General features: G+C 36.3%; 1 protein-coding gene across 1 annotated transcript in view; it reads left to right on the forward strand.

Annotated features, from left to right (window-relative positions):
• The window catches only part of LOC139119920 (ectonucleoside triphosphate diphosphohydrolase 8-like), a 36,957-nt gene extending 22,418 nt beyond the window's left edge, over positions 1 to 14,539 (forward strand). Inside the window, exons 6-12 of the mRNA XM_070683880.1 lie at positions 2,895 to 3,048; positions 3,865 to 4,024; positions 6,531 to 6,770; positions 7,574 to 7,864; positions 8,243 to 8,353; positions 10,909 to 11,046; positions 11,649 to 14,539. Coding sequence (XP_070539981.1) covers positions 2,895 to 3,048; positions 3,865 to 4,024; positions 6,531 to 6,770; positions 7,574 to 7,864; positions 8,243 to 8,353; positions 10,909 to 11,046; positions 11,649 to 11,885 — 1,331 coding nt within the window. The 3' untranslated portion in view covers positions 11,886 to 14,539. The remainder of the gene's footprint in view (positions 1 to 2,894; positions 3,049 to 3,864; positions 4,025 to 6,530; positions 6,771 to 7,573; positions 7,865 to 8,242; positions 8,354 to 10,908; positions 11,047 to 11,648) is intronic.
• The last annotated feature ends 9,212 nt before the right edge of the window (positions 14,540 to 23,751 follow it).

Raw genomic sequence — 23,751 nt, forward strand, 5'->3', positions numbered from 1 at the left:
ACCATAATAGATGAGGGTAACGCCCTGACCTTGGGATGTTCAGTTGCATCTGTGATCACACAAAAAAATCAAATATATTCTAAGCGAACCGTATCTTTGCCAGTTCCATGGACATTGTGTACCATACTCAAACAAACACGTCACACAACTATTTTTTGTTTCAAAAGCCATAATTCTAGAATCCCTAGAATTGAGTTCTTGGTGTGAAATATTGCTCTGCATGTCAAAACAGCCAAAGGTCATAATCTGATAAACTGGAAGTTAACACAAAATTAGGGCAGGGTATGTTGTCAGCCGGGCTGATCGTGTTGAATATGTGTGACCCATTCGTGTTTTGAACATTATTGAATTCCGTCTCGATATAATATTTATTCTTTGTTATGTCAGGGTCTGTTAATTTATCTGGAAATGTTTATTTGAAGGAATAGTTCTGATTATATTTCAGAGTATCTGCAATGAAACTTTTGGTCCTTAAAGTTTTTTTGTTTCTTTTAAACATCTCTTGGTTGAATGTGTTGTAAGCCATTTATGTCAGAAGGATGATAAAAGTATATAATTTATCAGCGTCCAAGACATTTTTTCGAGCACACAGGTTTCTGTTTGCCATCAGTGGCATGTTGGTTCCTGATAGTTGTATATTAAGTCAGAACCATTTAGGTTTATTTTTTGTATGGCAGTGGTGTTTATAGCTCAAAAGGCCATGGGTATTATGCAAATGTTTAGAGTGAACACTATGTCAGACAAGGTCACAAGATTGTATCCCGTGAATTGTGTGCTGGGACTTTTTTTATTTGAGAAAGACTTGATAACTCTGAATATTGTATGCATAGGGGTGGAGCTTGTTGCTACAGTACTGCTGGCCTTATAACATTCTAATAAATACTGAATCAAGCAGCTTTGCCAAACCCATAAATTGATCTCTGAAATTCAGACAATCAGAAAGAAAAATTGCCTTCAATATTACACTGGTGGAAAATTATAAGTTTTGATTCCGTTTTAGCACTTTTGTGTCAACAACCCTGATAAAATGGAGTTTGCTACTTGACGTGTTCGGCTTCAAAATTGCCCATATATTTAGACATAATGCATTGTAACACTCCTGTAAATCAATGGCCGGGGTGAAAGGTCACATGTGTGTATCACGTTCTGCCTCTATGCATTAATTTGCATTGAAAGAAAATTGTTGTCCGGTCTCCCTCAGACGTCACATATTCTAACCCATATAAAACTGCTGATTTGTCAGAAAGAGCTGTTATTTTTTCTCACCATTGTCACTCAGAAGTGCAAAGAGCAGTCGATGAATGGGGATGGTTCTGATATACTTTTAGGTTCATTAAACTGTAATTTTAAAATCAGGCAATTGTATAATGACAAGTAGCCCACAGTGGCCGGCAATAGGTGCCCGTACAATGCTGCTAGTGACATCATTTCCGTTCGGGCAACAGCTCTGATTACTCAACCATGGCGACACTAAAAAATACTTACTTATCCTCAAAATGTTTCACAATCTTTCAACCAAGTCGCTATAAATTACGAATGATATTTAAACACACACGATGTCTTGTGTATCTAAATTATAGGTTTTGCTTATCACATCAGTGTCCAGCAAGTTTGAGATAACTCATCTCTGTAATATTGATTTATTTATGTTATAAATGTTTACAATGTAAAGGTTTGAGTCAAGTCGTTCATTTTGGTGTTATGAAAATTCTATGAGTTTTCACATGCTTTACTATGCCTAGGAGAATAAGGAAAATTACTGCCCATTTTGTTGCACAATCGAATGAATAAATTCAGCAGTGTGAAGCTGCAAATCTGCATCTCAAAAAAGTTCATTCAAAAAAGTTGTTATTTGTGCCAAGAGGGTAGCCATACTTAACGGGTGTACACTCTAGAGCACCTTTGACCCCCATCAATTGGTATAACCCATCATTTTCAATGATTCAGTCAGACAAACACATTACACATTGAGAAGTGGAGGGGTGCAGAGGGGTTAGAGCAGGTTGAGATAATACGCTGGAAATCAGAATGACTCTGTTTGTGTTTTGCTATGGGGGCAAGATCTATTGTTTCTATAAATAAACTGAAAACAGGGCCTTCATTCTCGCATTTCTGTTAACTGATTTTAAGTGGCTGGACAAGACCTGAAAGAAATATAGGGCAGCCATTTTAGTTTGAATATGATCAGTGAAGTGTTACAAAGCACAGGTCTGTTATTGATTAAACCTTAAAATCAGACGATAACTGCATAAAAAGGCCAATCTAAATAGTTTTGAAGTTTAGAAAAAAAATCCATCATACACTTGAGAAGTATGTGGACATTTGTATGACAGTTAACGAATTGCATATGTTGAAAAATTTCAAAAGACCAGTGTCTTTGTAACTAGATACAGTTTTCTCTATGTTATGGTGCTAGGTTTTGGCATTGTGTATTTTCCTTTGGGGTGATATGCAAATAGAGAGTAGTATGCATTGTGTGTTGTGTAATTTTTGTGTGAATGTTTTGAATTTTTAATTTGGATCAAAGTGAGTGTATTGTAAGGTATATCACATTAAGGTTAAGGTGTGCTGATTAAATATTTTAAAAGTCAGTATATTTAATACGAAGATGAAAATTGTGATTTCTTTCTTCGTAATTCTATCACAAAATCTTGAACTGATCTGAGTAATGAACAAAACCAAACTAGTTATGCTCAGTTGAAAATGAGCAGGCAAGTTTGATGAACCTGACCTTTTCAAGCAGCTTCCAAAAATGACTTGCAGCATTTTAGGGCCACAACAAATCCATCAATACTGATAGTAGTGAGTGTCAGTAGCCAAATTTCAAGTTCACAAATTGTGTATCAATGGAAAAAAAATACTGATATTTTCCCATCTGCTGATTTGGACCATAGGAGGAGGGATATCGAACTACACCGATAACCCATCCGGTGCTGGGAAGTCCCTGGAATCCTGTATGGATAGCAAAGCAATGACAGTCATCCCAGAGGGAGAGCGTAATGAATCGCTGCTAATGCTCGGAGCAACTGCCGGAATGAGATTGGTGGAGTGAGTATCAAACATTAAAAACATGCTCTGCAGTGTAGATGACATCTTGTCTAAATCACTACAGCATTGCTTCACCCATTTTGGAATCTCCCTATTGTTTTATAATGGGAAGTTGGATTTCTAAATTAGGAAATTGGGGTTAAAGAGTTAGCTACACGCAGAATCTAAAAGATGTGAGAATGGAGATTTTCACACAAAGTATTAAAGTAAGGGGATAGACATCATTCATACTGTGGGTTAGCCTAGATTCTTTTCTGTCCGCTTGCCTCCGTACCTCCGTCCCCACTACCTAATGCTGATACACACCTGTGAAATTTTTGATGTAAAATCTTTCAGTTTGATGATGTTTGCTGTGCACCATGGTAATGCACACAACAGGTTGTTGACATGCCATGTCATATTCTAGTCCACCTTATCAGCAGGTCTTATTCTATTTTTTGAGGTAGACTACTTCATTGACAGTGAGGCTGGCCACTCCGTCAAATCTGTGAATGAAATCCAATAAAAAAGAATTCCTCATGGGCACTTCCGTAATCTTTTTTGTCAAAAGATGTAAAAACGACCAAAGGCTTTACACACACTCCTGGCATGATAATTATTTCTTGGAAAAGATAGTGCAAACCCTTAGTTCTATTGCGAAAAATTCCCAACAATTTTGATTATTCATCATTTCATATTCTGATCGAAGTCAGTCAGAGAAAAGTAATGAAACTAAAAAAATTCAAAATTAAATTAAAATCACAGACTTGTTAAGAGATCTTGATTCTCTACAGCCACAATTATACTGATTTTAATTCTCTGTTTCTGTAAAATCAGAAAGGAAAATGAGTCGGTGAGCAATGCTATCTTGTCATCGGTGCATACAACGTTGGATTCGTATCCTTTTAAGGTTCTCAATGTATCCATCATATCAGGGGAACAAGAAGGATCCTACTCCTGGGTTACCGTCAACTATCTCCTTGGAAACTTTGCCAAGGTAGGTGTGACGTAAAACAATAGCAGCCCTCCACCCCTCTCTCATTTTGAGCCTAGCACAAACTGAAAGCAAAAAACACTTTCACTTCTGCAGCAGTACGCCATTTTTTCTGGAGCAGCTTTTGAATATCTGAATCTCATTTTAAAAAGTAATTGAAAAGAGTCAAATATTTGCCCAGACTTATGCATCACTTGAGACTTCCAAACTATTGAACCAGGCAAGAAAGTAAACAATGTCAGAGTTAACTTTGTCAAGCATAAAATCTCAACCAACTCAGAAAACACCCATAGCTTTGCCATTTTACATCGATTCACCGCATAATTTGGTATCAATATTTTCAGAGATTACGCTTACAGTGGAGTAAAAATTTGTACTTCATATTGATGAGAAGATGGGTAAAAGTCTTCAATTAAAAATATAGTCTCTTCACCCTTTGTCTTCTGATCAGTCAACGGAAGTGCCAGGCTAAAGAAAGTGCCGGTTTCATCTTATGTCATCGCAGGTTTAAAATATGCAAACTCTGTAATTTTAAACCTTAGTTTAAACAAATTCTACTGTTTTCCGGTGTACATTTCTGATCTATTTGCTCGGGTACAATGTCAATAATTGTGTCCAGAGTTGACTTTAGCGTTCAGCAACTCTCTCCTTGTCCATGTATAATCTAGCATTCCTGGAGGAGACATTTGCTCAGTTCACAATTCACGATTTCACCAGTAAATTATCAATTCGAAATACCATGTTGCGAATTTCAATACAGTTTGCTTTTCCAACTTCACAATGCCCAAGGAAGTCTGTTTTCAGTGCAAATGTTTATCCAAGAATTCAATGTGAGTTTGAGGAATTCAAGTGTGGCAGCACCTGCATGTGTTGTACCTCTTACCTGTAGAGGGCGCTGTCCAGCAAGTCACCGTGAGAGGAAGGGCCCTTCTGTAGACTGTCTGCTCCCTTCAGAGCATTCCTTTGTATATTTTACGTTCGTTTCACTTATTTATATTTATGTTGACATTACACCTCGTGTTGATTGTAGACATGTCTGCTATCAATGTTTTATTCATGGATACATTTAACTTAAAAAAGCTCTCTGAATAATTCACAGTGGGTGTGATCCAACTGTAAAGCATATAAACTGGCAACTTATTTTCTGTTCATAAGTGTACAATTAATCATTGAAATATTGGCAGTGTATGACAGTTTAATGGATGATTTTGGACAGGTGTGAATGATATATCCAAACAAAACCAAACAGGAGTTCTAAAGGCCTAATTTCCTACCTGGGTACCTATAAGTGTAAGGGAACTGTACTTTGTGTCGCAGATATGAGTTATTGAGTCAACGGCACACAGTCCATGTAGCCGACAATGAGATGCAAATGATATGCAGTCAAGGTCTCCTCAACTAACTTTCAGCTGGTTCTTCACTTTCTACTATTTTTTTAGTATTTTTTACAAAGGCACAGACTTATTCTACCTGCAACGTAAAACTGATAGTGATTTTGTAGCTCATTCTTTACTATTTTTCATAGTTTTTGGTAGCTGGTAACACACACTTCGTGTTCGTGTCGGCTACATGGACGATCTGCCGAGTCAACAAGTATGGCAGGAAACAAAGACTTGGTTGTCTTCCCTCTCAAGTCTAGTCACACATGACCTATCACGATTTCCATGCTCTGCTGTCCATACCAACATATGAAGATCTAGGTGTCTCGTTTACGGTTTCACCAGTTGCTATAAATCTTGTTTCCAGTACAACCTGGCAATATTATCCATTCAAAAAAATTTCCTTGGGTAAATGAAGTGTTTGATCTATCGCTCTAAGGTCAGTTATAAGTCTGCGTGATTCGCCAGATGTTGTGCCAAGAAACCGAGCAAATGTTTACACTTTTGTCATGTCCTATCCATTATGTGCTCTTTTCTAATGCATAATAGATCTGCAATGTTTAGGGTGTTGCTGATCACTCTTTGATCGGATTTCATCATCATGTGTCCTGCCGGAGCCAGTGTTTGTCTTGTCTTAACATTCTGTGTTTTTACTCAGTTTGTAAAAGATTCCTAGAATGCTGATTAGGAATGTGGTTTGTTCTTCTAAAATGAACAAAATTAAAAATCTTTCAGAGAAAAACAATCAAAAGGGAAGCCATGTCAGTGGAGTAAGTGACACTACAATGGAAAGTGAGGATGACAGACTTGTGTAAAGTGCTGTATCACAGTGTATGTACAAAGTATTATAAGTGCATATCCAGCCAAGTCAGTTGATATTTGTGAATACTTAAACCTCAGCAGTTGTTTCTGCACACACAACCATTTACTGTGATGTGAGCGAACATCTGACATTGATTGACCTTTTCCTGACCTCCTGTGATGACCTTTTCCTTCTCTGATAACCAACCAGAGTCTTGAATCACTTTTATTTCCTTGTCACTCTGCTAAACGCACAGTTCATCCCACTGGTAAATTAGACAGAGGGCAATAACCTTAAAGACATCCTGTCTTTCTATTCCTGTACACAGGGACCTGCCACATTATTTTCAAGTTTCTTATCAGCACCAGTCAAATACACAGTTGGGGCCCTGGACATGGGCGGGGCATCGCTTCAGATAACGTTTGTGCCAGAAAATCCATCTGTGGTGCCAAAGGAGAACACTAGATATTTAAAACTCTATGGTGACGGTTACACGGTTTACACCCACAGTTATCTTTGCTATGGAATCAGAGAGGCTGAAAGGAGATTCCTTGCAAATCTTGCCAAGGTATGTTATAACTAATTTTTGTTATGCTGTAAAAATTATTCAAATGGGTGATAATAGAATTATCGGAAGACAGTATGGGCTGACGTATGTATTAACCCAGTTCTGGATAGAATATTCCAACCAGATGAAAGAAAGTTATGCAAATTATGCTGTGTGAGGGCGCTACACTATTACTATTGGAACCATCAACACTAGATTGCTCTGCCCATAGTTCAACCAGGTATATTGATCACTCAGTTTGCCCACAATGAAATTTTTAAGATTTCTGAACAGTGGGAGGCAATTTAGAAATTCCTTGTCAGTCTTGTACCAATCAATACGTGTAATATGTAAACATAAAAATTGAGTCTAAGATAACTCTTTTGAATCAATGGTACATCTGAAAGTTACACTAAGCTGATGTAAGGCTTCTGTCATCTCAGACCAATGTCAGTCAATCAATAACTCACCCAATTTTTTTCTTCATAATTTAGGCAATTAGATTGCAGCAATGACAACCACATGTACATCAATGACAATATATGACCATTTAAAAACACAAAATCCAGGCAGCACACAGATAAACTCCATGGAAAAAGTACGATGGTGAAATGATGGAAATATAATTTCAATACTACAATTACCCTGTTGATAGAAAGCTTTTACCTCTGTTGGTTTTAAAAATCAGTACTCTAAAAACGACGACCAGGTGGGAGCAAGTAAGACTCATGAATGAAATGGATGCGATGTAAACTTTGAATGTAAGATATGTTTTATGTTTTACCCATATCTCTGATATCTGGATGGCAAATTTTTCTTTTCAGAACTCAAATGGCAGCCATACTGTCACAAACCCATGTGCCCCGTCGGGCCATTCTGAAAACCGTTCAGCAGAATACCTGTTTGATGCGTACTGCAGCAAGGGACTGCAGGCTGTCAAGGCTTGGGGGTCAGAGGTTACACTGCCAGCTGCATTGGACAACAATGCAAGTAGTCTGTATTTCACCATAGAGGGCAGCAGTGATCCGAAGGGATGTGCTGAAGAAGTGACCAAGTTGTTCAACACAAGTACTTTCAAGGAGGCTTTCAAAGCTCCTGTCCATGGAAAATATTTTGTAAGTTCATTTAAGAGTGTTTCTTTAGGGTTTGGGAAATGAATCAACACGACTACTGCTCACTCATATACATCTGATCAACCAACAAACACACAATGTGATGATGTGGGGACTGTGTCATCAACGATGACTTGTTAAAATGTCACATACAGGACATGCTATGCCACATTGGTTTTAACCAACTTGACGAAATGGTGACATTTGAACTTGGCGGGACAAGGAATATAAGACCGTTCTCCAGATTTTGTGAATCCTTGTTCTATTTCTGGACCAATGAAAATTATCTTACAAATTTAGTAATGTTGCAGTATGTATTATTTTTGAAGCATTTTTTCTGCCACTGTCTACATCAGTGTTTCTTTTTGCTTCTTGTTTCAGGCATTCAGTACTTTTTATTACACAACTCACTTTTTAAATTTAAGTCATGATGCAAGCCTGACAGATTTCAACAGTACTATGAATGATTTCTGTACCAAGACCTGGGATCAGGTGAGTATCTATAAACTTTCTTTAACATTGATGCAGATTTTTGATGAATGTCTTTAGCTCCCATATAATATGCATATGCATATATGCAAATGGGAGGTATTCATATAAGGTGGAAAAATGTCGTCTGTATGTAATGTATGTATGTATGTATGTATGTATGTATGTCCGTCCACATCAAAAACTCCTAAACCGTAGCACCTACTGTCTTAGTATTTGGTGTACAGGTGCACCTAGGGGTGGAGATGTGAATTTGTTCAAATGAACATGTCAGTGCCAAAAATATGCAAATGAGGGGGGGGAAAGGAAAAATCCTGCAAATGGCTAAAACTCAGTAAGCAGTGGTCAGATTTGGTTGAAACTTGGTATGCAGATTTCTTTAGGTATTCTAAAGTATGTGTGCAAAAATTGGGATGAAATTTGCATGTTTGTATTTTTAGCGTATTTTTTCAGTTTTTAGTCAAAAAATCTTGTTCTCTGAAATCGCTCGTCTGATTGCTATGAAACTTCATATTCATGTTCCTCAGAATGACCTCAGTCATACTTGTGCAAATTGTATTGATATTGTCATATTTGTAATTTTGGGGCAATTTTCCTAATTTTTGATAAAAAAAAAATTTATCCAAAAATTACTCATTTGATAGCTTTTATATTTGGTATACAGGTATCTAAGATTAATCCCAATATAATGTATTGAAGGTATGTTGAAACTGGCAATTTTTTTTTATTTTTGGGGCAATTTTTGCTTTTTTTGGTCAAAAAATTTTTCTCCTAAAACTTGTGATCTGGTAGCTTTGATATCTTGTGTACAGGTTCCTAGGGTTTATGTTAATGAGATATATTTAAAATTAGGATGAAATCTGCAATTTTGTATTTTGGGGGGCAATTTTTCTCATTTTTGGTCAAAAAATTTGTTTCTCAAAATTTACCAGTCTGATTGCTTTGATATTTAGTAAACAGGTTGTTAGGGTTTTTGTTAATAAGATATATTGAAATTAAGTTGAAATCCGGAATTTTGAATTTTTGGGGCAACTTTGCGAAACTGTCAGTTTTACTGGGATATCTTTCATTTTGTATTTTTAAGATTTTTTTTGGTAATTTTATACCTACTGGAATTAAGAGTATATAATGTGGTGATTTAGTAAGCATTTGATATGGTTAACTTTATTTGGTGTTGAAATGCAGTAAAAAAATCCTGGCAGATTTTGACACAATTCCAAACAAATGCCAATAAAAAATTCAGCCAGAGAAGGTTTGACAAAAAGAAAAGGTGGGAGAGTGGGGAAAAAAGAATGTACAATGGATCGGATAAAAAAGATAATGTACCTCATTAATCTTCCAGACACCATCCCTTATCAAATGGTCCACCCCGATGTATTTTTGTGCGTAATTAACCATGCAGTGTATTTTAGTTTAAGATGTCAAGTTAGGTAGGATTTGAAAGGAAAAGTCAATTTCAGCAGCTAAGCTTTGAAAGGAAAAGTCAAGTTCACCACAGCTTAACTTTATCTCTTGTGTCATCATCCTTGTGTACTTGGTTAAGTTTGTAAGTTGTTCCAGATGTGGATGCACCAGCTGTTCTGGAAGAAAACAATGTTACTTTTCCCTGTATAGGGTTTTCTGAGTAATGATTTTATGTTGAAATTTCTCCATGTATCTGGTGTATGGGCAAAGTGTAAACATTGGTTGCATGTTATGTATTTCAGTCCATGTCAAATATTGTAAATGAAAAATCAAGAACAGTTTACTGTGTGCTTGTAAAAGATAACATATTTGTCAATACATAAAGTGCCTTGCAGATTGATTGTCTTAAAGATTATCACAGAAGTAGAAAAGGAAAAGAAACTAATCAAATTGCTGTAACATATTCACTCTCAGTGCCTGTATAGGCCTATACTTAACTATTTTATCATTACATTCAGCTGTTTGTTATATCTTTATCACTCTCCATGGGCCAAGGCACACTTGGGGTCAATGTCATCACTCTGTGCCAGTCTGTGTATGTCAGTCTGTCTGTACATGTATGTCCATGTTTCATACAATTGTTAACTTGTTTTGATAACTATATGGGAGCGAACAGTGATGTTGTCACTATTTTTTTGTCTTGTGAGAATTACATAATTTGATTGCTCAAGAAGTACTGTCTCCTATCAAACCAGAAATGAAAATTATTCCATCAATATTGCTTCCGTAAGATGTATCTAGAGAAGGATGCTTCAGTTGAAAGGATAATAAAATGATGCAGTGAAGTGTGTCGGTCAAAATGATGATATTATTGCAAATTTTTTTTACAAAAAATTTACGGCAGAATGTCTCATTTGTAGGACTTTTGATGCACACTGATTCCGCTGACTTGAATATCACTGTATTTTTTGAGAGTCGTAACAAAGGAAGTAATCTTAACGCACCTTTTTAAACATTTCTTCAGCCCAAAGGTCTGTAAAGCGTTGATGTTGCTTCAGTAGTCAGTCATAAATGGCTGCTGAAACTGCAGATAGCAGGCAATAAATGTCATGAAATGTATCATAAGTTTATGATTTTTCAAACTCTGATTTTAGGTGAAAGTAATGCCAACAGAGCAGAAATCCTTACTGGCAGCATACTGTTTCCAAGCAAAGTTTATCTTTGCCTTTTTAACTGATCCAAACTCATACCACTTCACTGAAGATACTTGGGACTTCGAGTTTGCTAATGATGTAAGTTTCATAAACAAAATTAATGTCTTCATATGTAGTACAAGTATGCGTTCAGATTTCCATAAACGAGTTGAGAGAGACAAGTTCAGTGGTGTCACATCCTTAGCAGTTTTCATGCTGACTCCATATTTTGCATCAAAGACTCAATTTTATGAAGAGGGACCTATACTTGTTAATGTGGAGTCTTGTCTCTTGTATAAAAACAACAGTGTGAATTTTCTATCTGGGCGTACTTTTTCTCAGTAAAATTAAAATGTTGGAATTTTCTTTGTAACATCCGTGAGGGATTCCTCTGTAGCAGTAGCTAGAGCAATTACTGCTGAAGCTGAAGCTTTATGTAAACTCATTCATCGCTTCAGTTTTTTCTGTGTATGTGTGAACTAAAGCAATATTTCCACCATTGCATCAAAGTGTAGTCTTTGGAGATCATTTTGTCAGGAAAATTCAATCTTTTTTACTTTATTTTAAGTCCTTTCTATTCTCCATGATGGTTTACATACCATTGCTTTCTAAGCAGTACTTAATACTTAGGTCAATGTATAGCAAGGTATGGGCCACTGGAGTGAGTTTCCTAAAGCAGGATGTATCACTTTTCCCAACAGGTTGCCGGATCCGCACTGGGATGGTCGCTGGGGTTCATGATCAATACCACCAATGTAATACCGACCGATTATGAACCTTCCATGACGAAACCAATCCCAACATCAGCGTACTATGTCCTCCTCATTCTCTTTGCTGTCATAATAGCTGTAGGCCTTTCCTTTGTTTTATATGCTTGCGTGAGAAGTAAACCCAGATTTTCGCGATACAGAAGCATATCAAGATACGGTGCGGTGTGATGTCTCTGGCAATTTTCTCTGAATGTAAGAATTCATCTCAATATAGTAAACCAAGGACTTGAATATTTCAGTGACTTTTGAGATGCATCAATGGTGACATCACTCACCTCTTCACATTGTATCCAAGCATGAAATACTTATTCTGATATTTACATAAAAAATCTTAGAGAAAAAAAAAATCATGCATGAAATTGGTATAAGCAAATACCCTAGCATGCAATATTTAAAATGTAAGTTTAAGAAGAATTAAAAAAAGTGAGAGACTTAATGATATTTTTATAAACAATTTTAACCTGGCAGGAGATTGCTTGAATAAACGTTAGGGCCCTGTCACACCTTGACGATTTAGCCAGCGTATGCCGATGCACCAAAATTTCTCTTAAGCGCTGGCTTTTTCAATTTTTGGCATATACATGGCGTATTCATAATGTACTCATAGATTAAAAATACGTTATGGGTACGGTAGACAATTGTCTTAACGCATTTGGACTTATTAGTAACAAGTAATGTGTGTCAATGAGTGCATAATCTACCTACAACTTATGGTCCGTGTGGGCGGGACATATGAGCCATACGCTGGCATACCTTGAAAAGTTTTGTGCACTCACAAAATACAAGCATTCTTCAGCGTGCTCTTAACTTCTGCAAAAGTTACCCATAACATATTCGACGTACACACAGCGTATTTGCCAATTTTTTCATACATTGGCATACGCTAGCTTAGTCTTCAAGGTGCGACAGGGCCATTATATGACTGCTTAACTTGGGAAACTGTGCAAATATTGCTCACAAAGTTTAACAAAGACAATGTGGTAAAAGTCAAGTTAGTGAAACATATTGTTGTTGCTGTAGATTCTTGATAGTCTGTTAGAAAAGGTAAAAGAGTTGAAACAAAGTGGTAGTACTCCTTTCAGTAAAGATGGTACTGGCTTTACTGACTTCAAATCTGTAAGACAATCAGAAATCTTTGTTTTCCAAAACTACAAGAGAGTGCAGAGATATGTGCTTCTGAACTTATATGGCATCGCTGTAAATCAAGAAAACACGTAGAGGGCACTGTGATCAATTTGATTCAATTTGAGTTAGTTTGTCAGAGCCAGATCATAATGTTACTTGTAAAAGAACATTGTAGCAGCCCATGGCTACAAAAATACATGAAATAGTAACTGCTTCCCATAGTGCATCACTCTGCACTTGAAAAGGTACATTACAACACAGGCATGTTTCGTAATTTTTCTGACAATCTTTTTTCGTGAAGTGCACTTATTTCAACGCAGCTGTTGCAACTTCTACTTATGACCTGGCAAATTATCTTTACAGTACTTGTGTTGTGATCGATCATCTATGTTTTTTTTGTGTTAAAGGGATGTATTACTCTTGTAAAAAGCAAAAGTGAAATGCAGCATTCGTCAAAGTTAATAACAAAGATGTGAACAATTGTGTTTTCTCATACTATTATCCATGTATACTTATGCATCAAGGGGGATTTTAAAAAAACATTATTTATGTAGGGACTTCAAGTTTCAAAATATGAAAGATTCAGTACTTTTGAAAGTCTACTTATAAAAAGAAATAATAAGTTTATGTTGTTGTTTTTGTGACGTTTAAAGAGACTATTCTTTACAAGGCGCCCTCTAAGATTTCTTATCATTTTAAGTCACTTGTAAAAATTACAGAAAATTTATATCCAGTGCATGTGACATGTAAAAGTGTTCTGATTCAAAGAGAACATGCTAGATAAAATCAGTGGTATATCACAGTGGCATAGAGGGCGCACTGATTCTAGATGCATACAGGATTCAACTCCAAAAAATAGTCTATTCCAAATTATGTAAATATGTTTTGTTCCAGATGTATCTTCTTTTGTGTTCTCGACTTTGTTTATTACCGGGTATCTTTTTTTGGCTGTACATATTTATTGGCAGTCAGTTTTCGTTGAAGGAAATCAGGTCAGTTTTGCTCCATGAAGCTGCTTATAGTGACAAAACCAGAATATACAGGAGAGTGAGAGTGTGTTGCTCATTCTGCTTATGAGCAGCGCCATCCTATACTGTCAGATCCATCACATGAGGGCGCTCCAACACATCAAGGGTGGGAGGGCCCTCATATAATACCCTCCGAGTCCAGTCCTCTCATCTGTCTGGCAAAGTTCAGTGATTCAGCAAGATCTAAAGAAATGGAGATACAAAATGATTTGTAGTTTCATAACTATGCTCCACTCTATTCATTGAACTAAGTTTGCTAAACCAGATAGTTTCATCTAGAATACAGCCTTGATGTTATTATACAAGATTCGTTTCCATTATACTCAGGCGGATATCAAGTACTAAAATTTTCTTTATCCTGTCTGTAATTCATCATTTTAAGTGCTGCATTTATGATGCTCATGGTTGCTCATTGTAAGTAGGGCAATCAAAATATTAATGTGTTGAATCTGCATAAAATGTGTACATACATTGTTTTGTTTTGCTGTTATATGGAATCGTGGGGATTATTTGATTTAATCATCTGGTATTTATAAAAGTTTATAAATATTTTGATGAAAACTAAACTTCTGATCTGATCAGGATTGATGGACTTGTGGGAATTAAAACTTTTGTACACATAGACTTTTTGATTTTGATAAAAACAAATAAAAATTTTTGACCTCCAAAGACCTATGTGATCCCTGTGTCTTCATTCGGTACCATGCCACACTATTGTACACCACCATCAACTTTGACACTTGTTTATTACCATGCTTAACTTACATCTCATATTTAAACAATATGTACTGTAGGAAAGCTTTTGGCAAGATGCCGCTCAGATATGAAGCACAGTTGTGGAAATTTACCTGAAAGAAGTGTGTTCTACTTCTGAAACTTGGGAATTTGTTCATTTTTGCCAATTGGGAAGCAGTAGCTGCGTAATATAGTATTTTGGATAAAACTACCTTATTTAACAATTTCTTGTTCATTTGACATTTGCTGTCAAAGTGCAATTATTAACGCAATTGCATATGCCCACTGAACATTTAAATATAAATTTCATTGCACATGGAAGTCATACTTCATATCTATAAGCCAACTTTGAAGAGATAGATGGAATCATGTTTTTGGATTGGTTCAAGGCTTGACACAAATTGTCACACAACAACTGCCTGGTAGTCATATAGTATTATGTAGAGCAAATCCAATCTACATTCAAATGTATCCTGTACATTGAAGGAAATCACTAGACTTTTCAGACTCAGAGGTAGAAAGGTTGAAAGTGTGGCTGTGTGGTGGTCATACTGTACAAATGAACTTTGTTGAAAATACGAAACGGTTTATGCACAAGAATAATAAATGTCACTTAAAATTTGTTGAAAAGGATCTTAAATGGAATTACTGGCAAACTTCAAGTAAACTTTTCTGACTATCTTGACCGTTCACATTTCTACAGACTAGGGCAGAGTTGGCAACATAGTATTGTTGAGCGTTATTGTTGTTATTTCTAATCCACAAAGAAACGTCAATCTACGGTTTCATTTGTGAAGCGCCCTCTATCGTGTTGCTTTTGTCTTTACTAGTCTGTATAAGACTAGTAGTCCAACAGCAATGGAATCTACCCGTCGAACCATATGAAGCTTCCATGTCACTTATTGGGGAAGAGTACCCTTAAATTATAGGCCATGACAATGATACGGTTCTAAAGAGACATATTGCGTCGGGTGGTTGCTTCCTACCAAAGAGACATTTGAGTTTTTTGGAAGTCTAGGGGCAAGTAGCCTTCGACCTTGCGCCTTTAGGGCTTCTTGTCCCGTGCTAGAGTTAAACATCAAAGAGATATTCTGCAGTAAAGTCTTTAGAGAATCCTATAGCGCCAAATAAAGCCAAGAAGGCAGCTGACTTGATCAAAAGTGACGAAACATGTACATTTGAGATACTATGATATCACATTCATGAAAGTTGTGTTAGCATTTTTAGATAAACTAATGGCTCATTTGCATATCTAATGAACTTTCATAATATGAGATTATTACGAAAATACTGCAAAGGATGCACGAGGACATCGGCGCAGGGTATCACCCGACGCTACAGTATGTCTAGTCTCGACGTGCTGAAAAGATCGTGGTCGTTCTCATGGCGACTATCAAAATTTTCATACAACCCTGAGAATGAAACAAGTTGTCAATAGATCACCAAACTTTTGAGTATCACTGTTGTCCATTAGGCCAAAAAAAGATCGTTTCTGGTCACCGCGTGTGTCATTTCAGAACCTACTCGTCATGGCACTTTTTTTTGGGTTACATACTAATCAGTACAGCTATCCTTGATATCCCTGTTTGCATGTCCAAAAATGCTAAACAGAAAACGGAAGTATATGCACCCAGAAACAGAAAATAAGTAACTTTTAAAAACATTTTGTCGGGTATATTATCAATATTACATTTTTCACATATATCTTTTTATTATAATGCAAATGATAGAATATGTGAGCCAAATTTTGAGATCTAACTTGGGTTTTATGCTCATAGGTAATGAATGAACTTTTGCCTTCCATATTTGGTTATGGTTTTTCCATATTTGGTGAGATGGGATGACCAGCTATTGGATGATTACCATGACATCAGAGTCACAAGATTTTTTTCATCCATAAGGATAGTGGAGAATAAACTGCCAATTTTTTCCATCAAAAGTGATGGAAACACTGTAAAGGAAACATGCAGTGGCATTTCAATGGAATATCTTTGAATAAGTTGGCAAATGGGTGTGCAGAAAACTCTTGATAGACACTGTCAATAAATAACATGAAAGCTGTTTCCAAAGGTTTCATGGTTTAGTTTGTCAAGGGTACACCTAGCGAGAAAAAAATGTTGTAAACTACAACACTGATTTTACATCCTTATTTTCTTTCAGGCTACAAAATATATCAGGATTTCCAAAAAGGATTATATTACAAAATGTAGGTATTTTCATTTATATGGCCTCCACCTCCATCATGCACCAAAGCTAAACATATGTTACCTCAATACTTTGATACAGATATTTCATTGTAGTAGTACCAGGCATGTATATACTTTGATACAGACATTTCATTGCAGTAGTACCAGGCATGTATATACTTTGATACAGACATTTCATTGCAGTAGTACCAGGTATGTATATACTTTGATACAGACATTTCATTGCAGTAGACCAGGTATGTATATACTTTGATACAGACATTTCATTGCAGTAGTACCAGGCATGTATATACTTTGATACAGACATTTCATTGCAGTAGTACCAGGTATGTATATACTGTGATACAGACATTTCATTGCAGTAGTACCTGGCATGTATACTTTGATACACTGACATTTCATTGCAGTAGTACCAGGCATGTATATACTTTGATACAGACATTTCATTGCAGTAGTACCAGGTATGTATATACTTTGATACAGACATTTCATTGCAGTAGTACCAGGTATGTATATACTTTGATACAGACATTTCATTGCAGTAGTACCAGGCATGTATATACTTTGATACAGACATTTCATTGCAGTAGTACCAGGCATGTATATACTTTGATACAGACATTTCATTGCAGTAGTACCAGGCATGTATATACTTTGATACAGACATTTCATTGCAGTAGTACCAGGCATGTATATACTTTGATACAGACATTTCATTGCAGTAGTACCAGGTATGTATATACTTTGATACAGACATTTCATTGCAGTAGTACCAGGTATGTATATACTTTGATACAGACATTTCATTGCAGTAGTACCAGGATGTATATACTTTGATACAGACATTTCATTGCAGTAGTACCAGGTATGTATATACTTTGATACAGACATTTCATTGCAGTAGTACCAGGTATGTATATACTTTGATACAGACATTTCATTGCAGTAGTACCAGGTATGTATATACTTTGATACAGACATTTCATTGCAGTAGTACCAGGTATGTATATACTTTGATACAGACATTTCATTGCAGTAGTACCAGGCATGTATATACTTTGATACAGACATTTCATTGCACTAGTACCAGGTATGTATATACTATGCTATGAATGTCATAAATTATCATCAAAATATCATGTTTGCAACATCATATCATACACTTTTGTTGTCAACAAAATCACAAAATCTGGCAAAGCTAGCTCTTCACCTCACACTATAAATGTCCGATACACTTTCCACGATGTATGCACTATGTGCTAGGTTTCTTCGTTTATCAAATGGCCATGTCCTTATTTGGTCATTGCCATGAGATGAACAAGCTGTATCATTTCATACAGTTTTTTGATTTACGCATCTGAAGTACTTTTCAGATAAAATGCATTGACACTATTCCAACTGCACATCAAGTATAGTGACACAGTGCTTAAGTTCTGCCACCAATATTACGGAATGGCCAATCCCTGAATGCAGAGGACTTCTGAGCAAAGGGAAAAGGGGTGGACAGTTTGATTGCAGGAATACATGTCTACGCGTCAACATTTGATTGATCCACAAGTGAAACTGGCAGTGGTTTGGACACAGCACTACATGGCCCTGAAATTGGTTACTGCACAGTTACCGTTGCAGATCACAATGTCATAGGTCAAATGTTTGCCACGACATATAATTATCACGGGGTGCATCACAGTCTTCTTCAACTAGTGTGAGATGCAGATTGTCATCATAGTCACAGAAACACACAGCAATAAATAAGTGATATGAAGAAATAATGTCACAGTTTTCAGCAGATCTGAATGATGAACATTACACATTCACAAAGCATTCTCTGTGATTAAGTACTCATGTTTTGACACTCCCTGTTCCTCCATGGGTAGAAACACTGCTAATCTAGTAATGGGTTAAATGATGTACAACACTTGAGGTATTCCTGTCAGGGGCACAAAGCCAGAAAATGTCACTGGGTTCAACTGCAATTTACCTCCATTTTTAAATACAACATTTGGGTGAATATCATGAAAATTTATTCATCATGAAAATATTTATCTCAGAAAAGTCTCTTTGTGATTGAAGTGGTATCTGAATGGCCCGGACCATGACAGGGTCCAGAATTTTTTTTTCTACGAGTATCTGTGTACAAATGGTTCCCCACAGCCATGATTATCTTGAATTACATCTGTGCGCTTTGTGAAAATCGTCTGGTGAAATTCCCATCCCATTGAAAGTCATATTTGGCATTAGCATGAAAAGAGAGAAAATGTTGATAGTTTGAAATCAGACTTGGGGGCAGGAGGGTCTTTTGAAAGTTGAGGTCAAAGGTCAACAGTGATAAAAGACAATAACTATTGTATCAATAGTGCCAAACCCGCATTGTTAAGAAAAAAAGGAAAAAAAGAAAACCGCGTCGCCGCATCACTTTTGCTGAATGTCAAGGACCAGATACATTTTTTTCGGGGGGGGACTTATACCTGTTTCCTTTTGGTACTAGGTGTGTAAGTATTCACATCAAATGACTAGAAAATTCACTTCATGGGCAGAATCTTGAAAAACTGCTTTTTCTTGTCTGGTTAATGAAAAACAATATCCCTAAACTAGAATATGCATGGGCTACCAGCCATTATCACTGAAAAAATCAATTTCGAGCCCTGCAAAGTTTGCGACATTGTATTCTTGAGCATACTGTTGTCATGTCTTTTTTTTTGAAAAAGATAAATTTATTTCAACATAGTCACAAATAAAACAAATCTACATAACTGTAAATGCATTAAAATTACAATGTATCTTGTCTGAAAAAAAACAAATAATTAGCTGTTTAATTACAAAAGATCATCATATGAATGCATTCAGGATGCATTCTTCTCCTTCAAGTCTTACAAGGCTTGAAAACTTTGTGATAAAATCCTCAGTTTTGTTCATCATCTTATAAGTGAAATATAATGTATTCATCCATGAGGAGAGATAACATTTTAATTGCATGACATACGATTGAAGGGAAACTTTAATCCCATCAAGAGTAACCGAATTTCGAATATTCCAAACTGTATATTTTACAAAGGAAGTAATACAGTACATAATGTCTGATGTTGCATTATTATCATTTTCGATTCCTGCAATTGCTAATCTTTTGATATTGATATTATTATCGAAGTTGTGTTTTCTGACAAAGAAAGAAATACATTTCTGCCAGATTTCTTTAACATATTTACACTCAAATAAGATGTGTTCCAGCGTTTCTTCTTGGCCACAAATATGGCATTTCCCATCACTTAAATTGAAAGTTTTGGCCAAGCTTCCTGTGACTAGGCCTCGATGGAAAATCTTCCAATTTAAATCATTTACTGAATTGCTGACAATTCCTGTTGTCATGTCAGTCTTGGGCTTCGGCTGTGAAGCGCCCTCTATTGTAGTGCTTTCGTCTTTACCAGTCTACACGACTTCTCAGTACTCCCTAAGGGCTGGCACAATTGCTGACTCTACAAAGGATGTGAAAGCATACAGAATAGGAGAGAGTTCAAAGGTTTTTCCGTTTTGAAGTTTACATTATTGAGTTAGCATATGAAATATTTCATTCCATTTTTAAAACTATGAATCACCAATTTATCAAAGTCTAACAAGTTGTTCTTTCTCGATGATGAGAAAAAGGGATGACAAATTCTGAGACCAATCCCCGCCTTGTCCATGCAATTGGGGTAATTCACACCTTAAACAATGGGCGTTTCAAGACTGGTACTGGAGGGACTGCGTGCAAACACTCTTGCACGAGTAACCTGTCACCAATTTGTTACTAGTGTAGACCCGGTGAGGAGGCTGAAATGGTTGCTGAGCTAAACTACCCTCAGAGTCTCACCTCGGTCGAAGGCAAGCCCTTGAGCTATCAAATTTTCCATTGTGCACATATAAACCTATTGAATGGGTGATTAACATATCATCCTTACACCTAAAGCGAGTTCTTCATCAACTCATTTGAGATAGGCCAACCCATAACGTAAAGCTTAACATTTATTTATATTTTTTCAAAAAAGTCACCTTGAGTAGAAGTTTTGAAAATAATTATATCTCTCCTGTAGGGTATTATCAATATGCTCATTGCGCACAAAAATGTATAGACAATTGTAAGATTGCGGCGTCTCTTAGAAAACTATTTCAGTACGTCACTTTTAATTGAATTTTGAAAGCGTGTAAAGTCAAATGAACATAATCATTCCGTAGCAATGACTGATTTACCAATATGCTTTCATTCGTTATGAATTATATGTACTTTTTCTTTTGTAAAAATAATTCGAAAAGTTCATTCTTCGCTTCTATTCAAAAGGACACAGTATAGCTTACCAGATTTTATGTCGATAATAACTCTAAATAAAATGTTGAAAGTCAAAGCAACGAAGAGAAAGGCCTTGGCTCGATACGAGATTAGTGTGGAAGAACACCCGTGTCACTTTCATTATATTCTGAACAAACTTAATTCGCAACGGCAACACATGATTGTGTTACTTACAAAGGTAATTGTTACTATTGATACGCATGACAAGAATACCCGTATGTATACCATAGTCATCCAACATACAATCGATACGGGCAATTTTTTCAACACGATCAGTAATCCTCCCGTTACCTATGACGTCCCAAGAGATTAGGGTTAAAGCAAAATGGCCTCAAAAATCAGGCATACTGTCTTCATCAAATTTTGATGTATTTATTTACTCAATATCAACTTCGTGAATCGAATCCAGGCATTTTTGACCAAAGTTCAATATATACTCAGCATAGGTATACACATTGGGCCTTCTTTCTCGATTCTTTACTCTGGGGGCTCTGATAGAAATTACAATTACTGTATTGTAATCATATTACTCTCTTTAGATAAATAATAATAATAATAATAATAATAATAATAATAATAATAATAATAATGACAATAATAATGTTCATTAGAGTTCGCTTGGAGATGTCATTAATCTCACCTACTCTTGCCAGTGTATAATTGATATTTAAGTTTTTACGTAAAATGGCGTATGGAAGTTAACCTCGATAAGACAAAGGTTATGATTTTTTGAAGAGGTGGACACCCCTCTAGGTTTGAAAAGCGGTATTTTCGTGATAAGCTGATTGAAGTAGTTTCTCACTACAAATACCTGGGTCTTCTTTTATCTACAAGCAATAATGATCGAAAGCGGTGTCCACTTTAGCTAATCAAGCCGGCAAGTCTTTGACTACATCGTCAGCTGCAAGGTACAGACTTGACTTCTTGGATGTTAGTACTCAATTTCAATTATTTTTGATGCAATGGTAATGCCAATTTTATTATACGGTTAAGAAATCTAGGGACTTCAATACTTTGGTGCTTTTGAGAATATTCAGAGAAGGTGCAGCAGTAAATTATTTGGAGTCCCTAACCATACAACAAAAGAAGCTGTCGTTGGTGAATGTGGCCGTCTCCCTATTCATTGTCATACTTTAAAACGTATCACATTCTGGTTAGAACTTCTTTCAATGCCTTCTCACAGAATTCCAAGACAAGCATGATATCTGATGTTGTGCAATTTTGATAACATGGGTAGAAATACATGGCAGATGTCTGTTAAGAGCCTGGTGATCGAGATCCAACGCCGCCGGCTTAGATGGCTTGGTCACGTCCTCAGAGTGAGCCAAGATCGCGTGCCAAAGACTGCCTTACGATGGACTCCACCTGGGAAGAGGAGGCAGGGTCGGCCTAAAACCACCTGGCGCCGCACGGTGATGGGTCTGACCTGGGGCGAGGCACAACATGCAACCAAGGATAGAGAAAGGGTGAGGCAACTCGTCATCGCCTTATGTCCCACCGGGACGAAGAGGACTGAATGAATGATAACGTCTGTTAAGAACAATTTACATTCATTTGGCTTTGGTTTTGCATGGGTTTCCCGGAAGTGGGTAACAAGCAGTTTTTTCTGTATACTTTTGAAAATAGAGTTAAAGATGTTTTTAAATTACGCTGGAAGGAAAGTTTAGCTTTGAAACCAAAGCTTCGCACACATATATTCAGTCATTTGGAACCCGAAAAATATCTGTGTAACCTACATTGTAATGGACAAGCTATTCGAAAGTTTGTATGTTTTTGTTTTTGTTAGCTGGAATAATATTCCAAGAATTGATCGAATATGTGAAATGTGTAGTTTGAATCTTGTCGAGGATGAGTTCGATTCTCTACTTGTCTGCCAAAAGTATAGAGATTTAAGGTGTAAATATATTACCACATATTATTTTAATCCACCGCTTGTATATAAATTTGCGATACTTCTTTCCACTTGTAATAGTGCTACTTCGAGAAATTTAAGCAGATATATTTTCTATGCCACACAACTCAGGGAGAATACCCTGCTTTAACCAGGGAAATAATCTGTAGCTTATCCAGTGTTTGTAATTTTGTATAAAATGTTATTTACTAGTGATCCTTACAATACTACTCAGTACTTCCTCTTGCTATAGAGGAAGGCAGAAGATACAACATTGCTCCAGCCGACAGACTCTGTAAAATTTGTAGTATGAATATGAATATGGTAGAAGATGAATATCACTTTCTTGTTATTTGCCCACTGTACAATACTTACCCATAGATCTGTTTCTCGAACCAAATTATTACAAATTTATAAAATTTATAAGTTCATCTGTCCCAGAAGATTTACTAAGTCTGTGTAATTTTGTCGTCAGAGGGTTTAAGCTCAGAGATAATGCTTGAATAGAGTTTTGTACATGTGTACTACTGCGTTTTCACTGAATCGTTGCTGTGTTTTGTAACTTTTAAAACGTAGTGAAGCATATGTATTCTCCTATTTATGTAATTGGTTTATTTATCGTTATTCACCCATTTTGTACTCGACACAAAATATCAGCTGTAACCACCTTTGCATGTGAGCCGGTGGCCTTGAGACGCGAATAAAAACTTCAATTCAATCAATTTAA

The sequence above is a fragment of the Ptychodera flava genome, chromosome 20, assembly GCF_041260155.1.
Source record: "Ptychodera flava strain L36383 chromosome 20, AS_Pfla_20210202, whole genome shotgun sequence".
NCBI classification, from domain to species: Eukaryota; Metazoa; Hemichordata; class Enteropneusta; family Ptychoderidae; genus Ptychodera; species Ptychodera flava.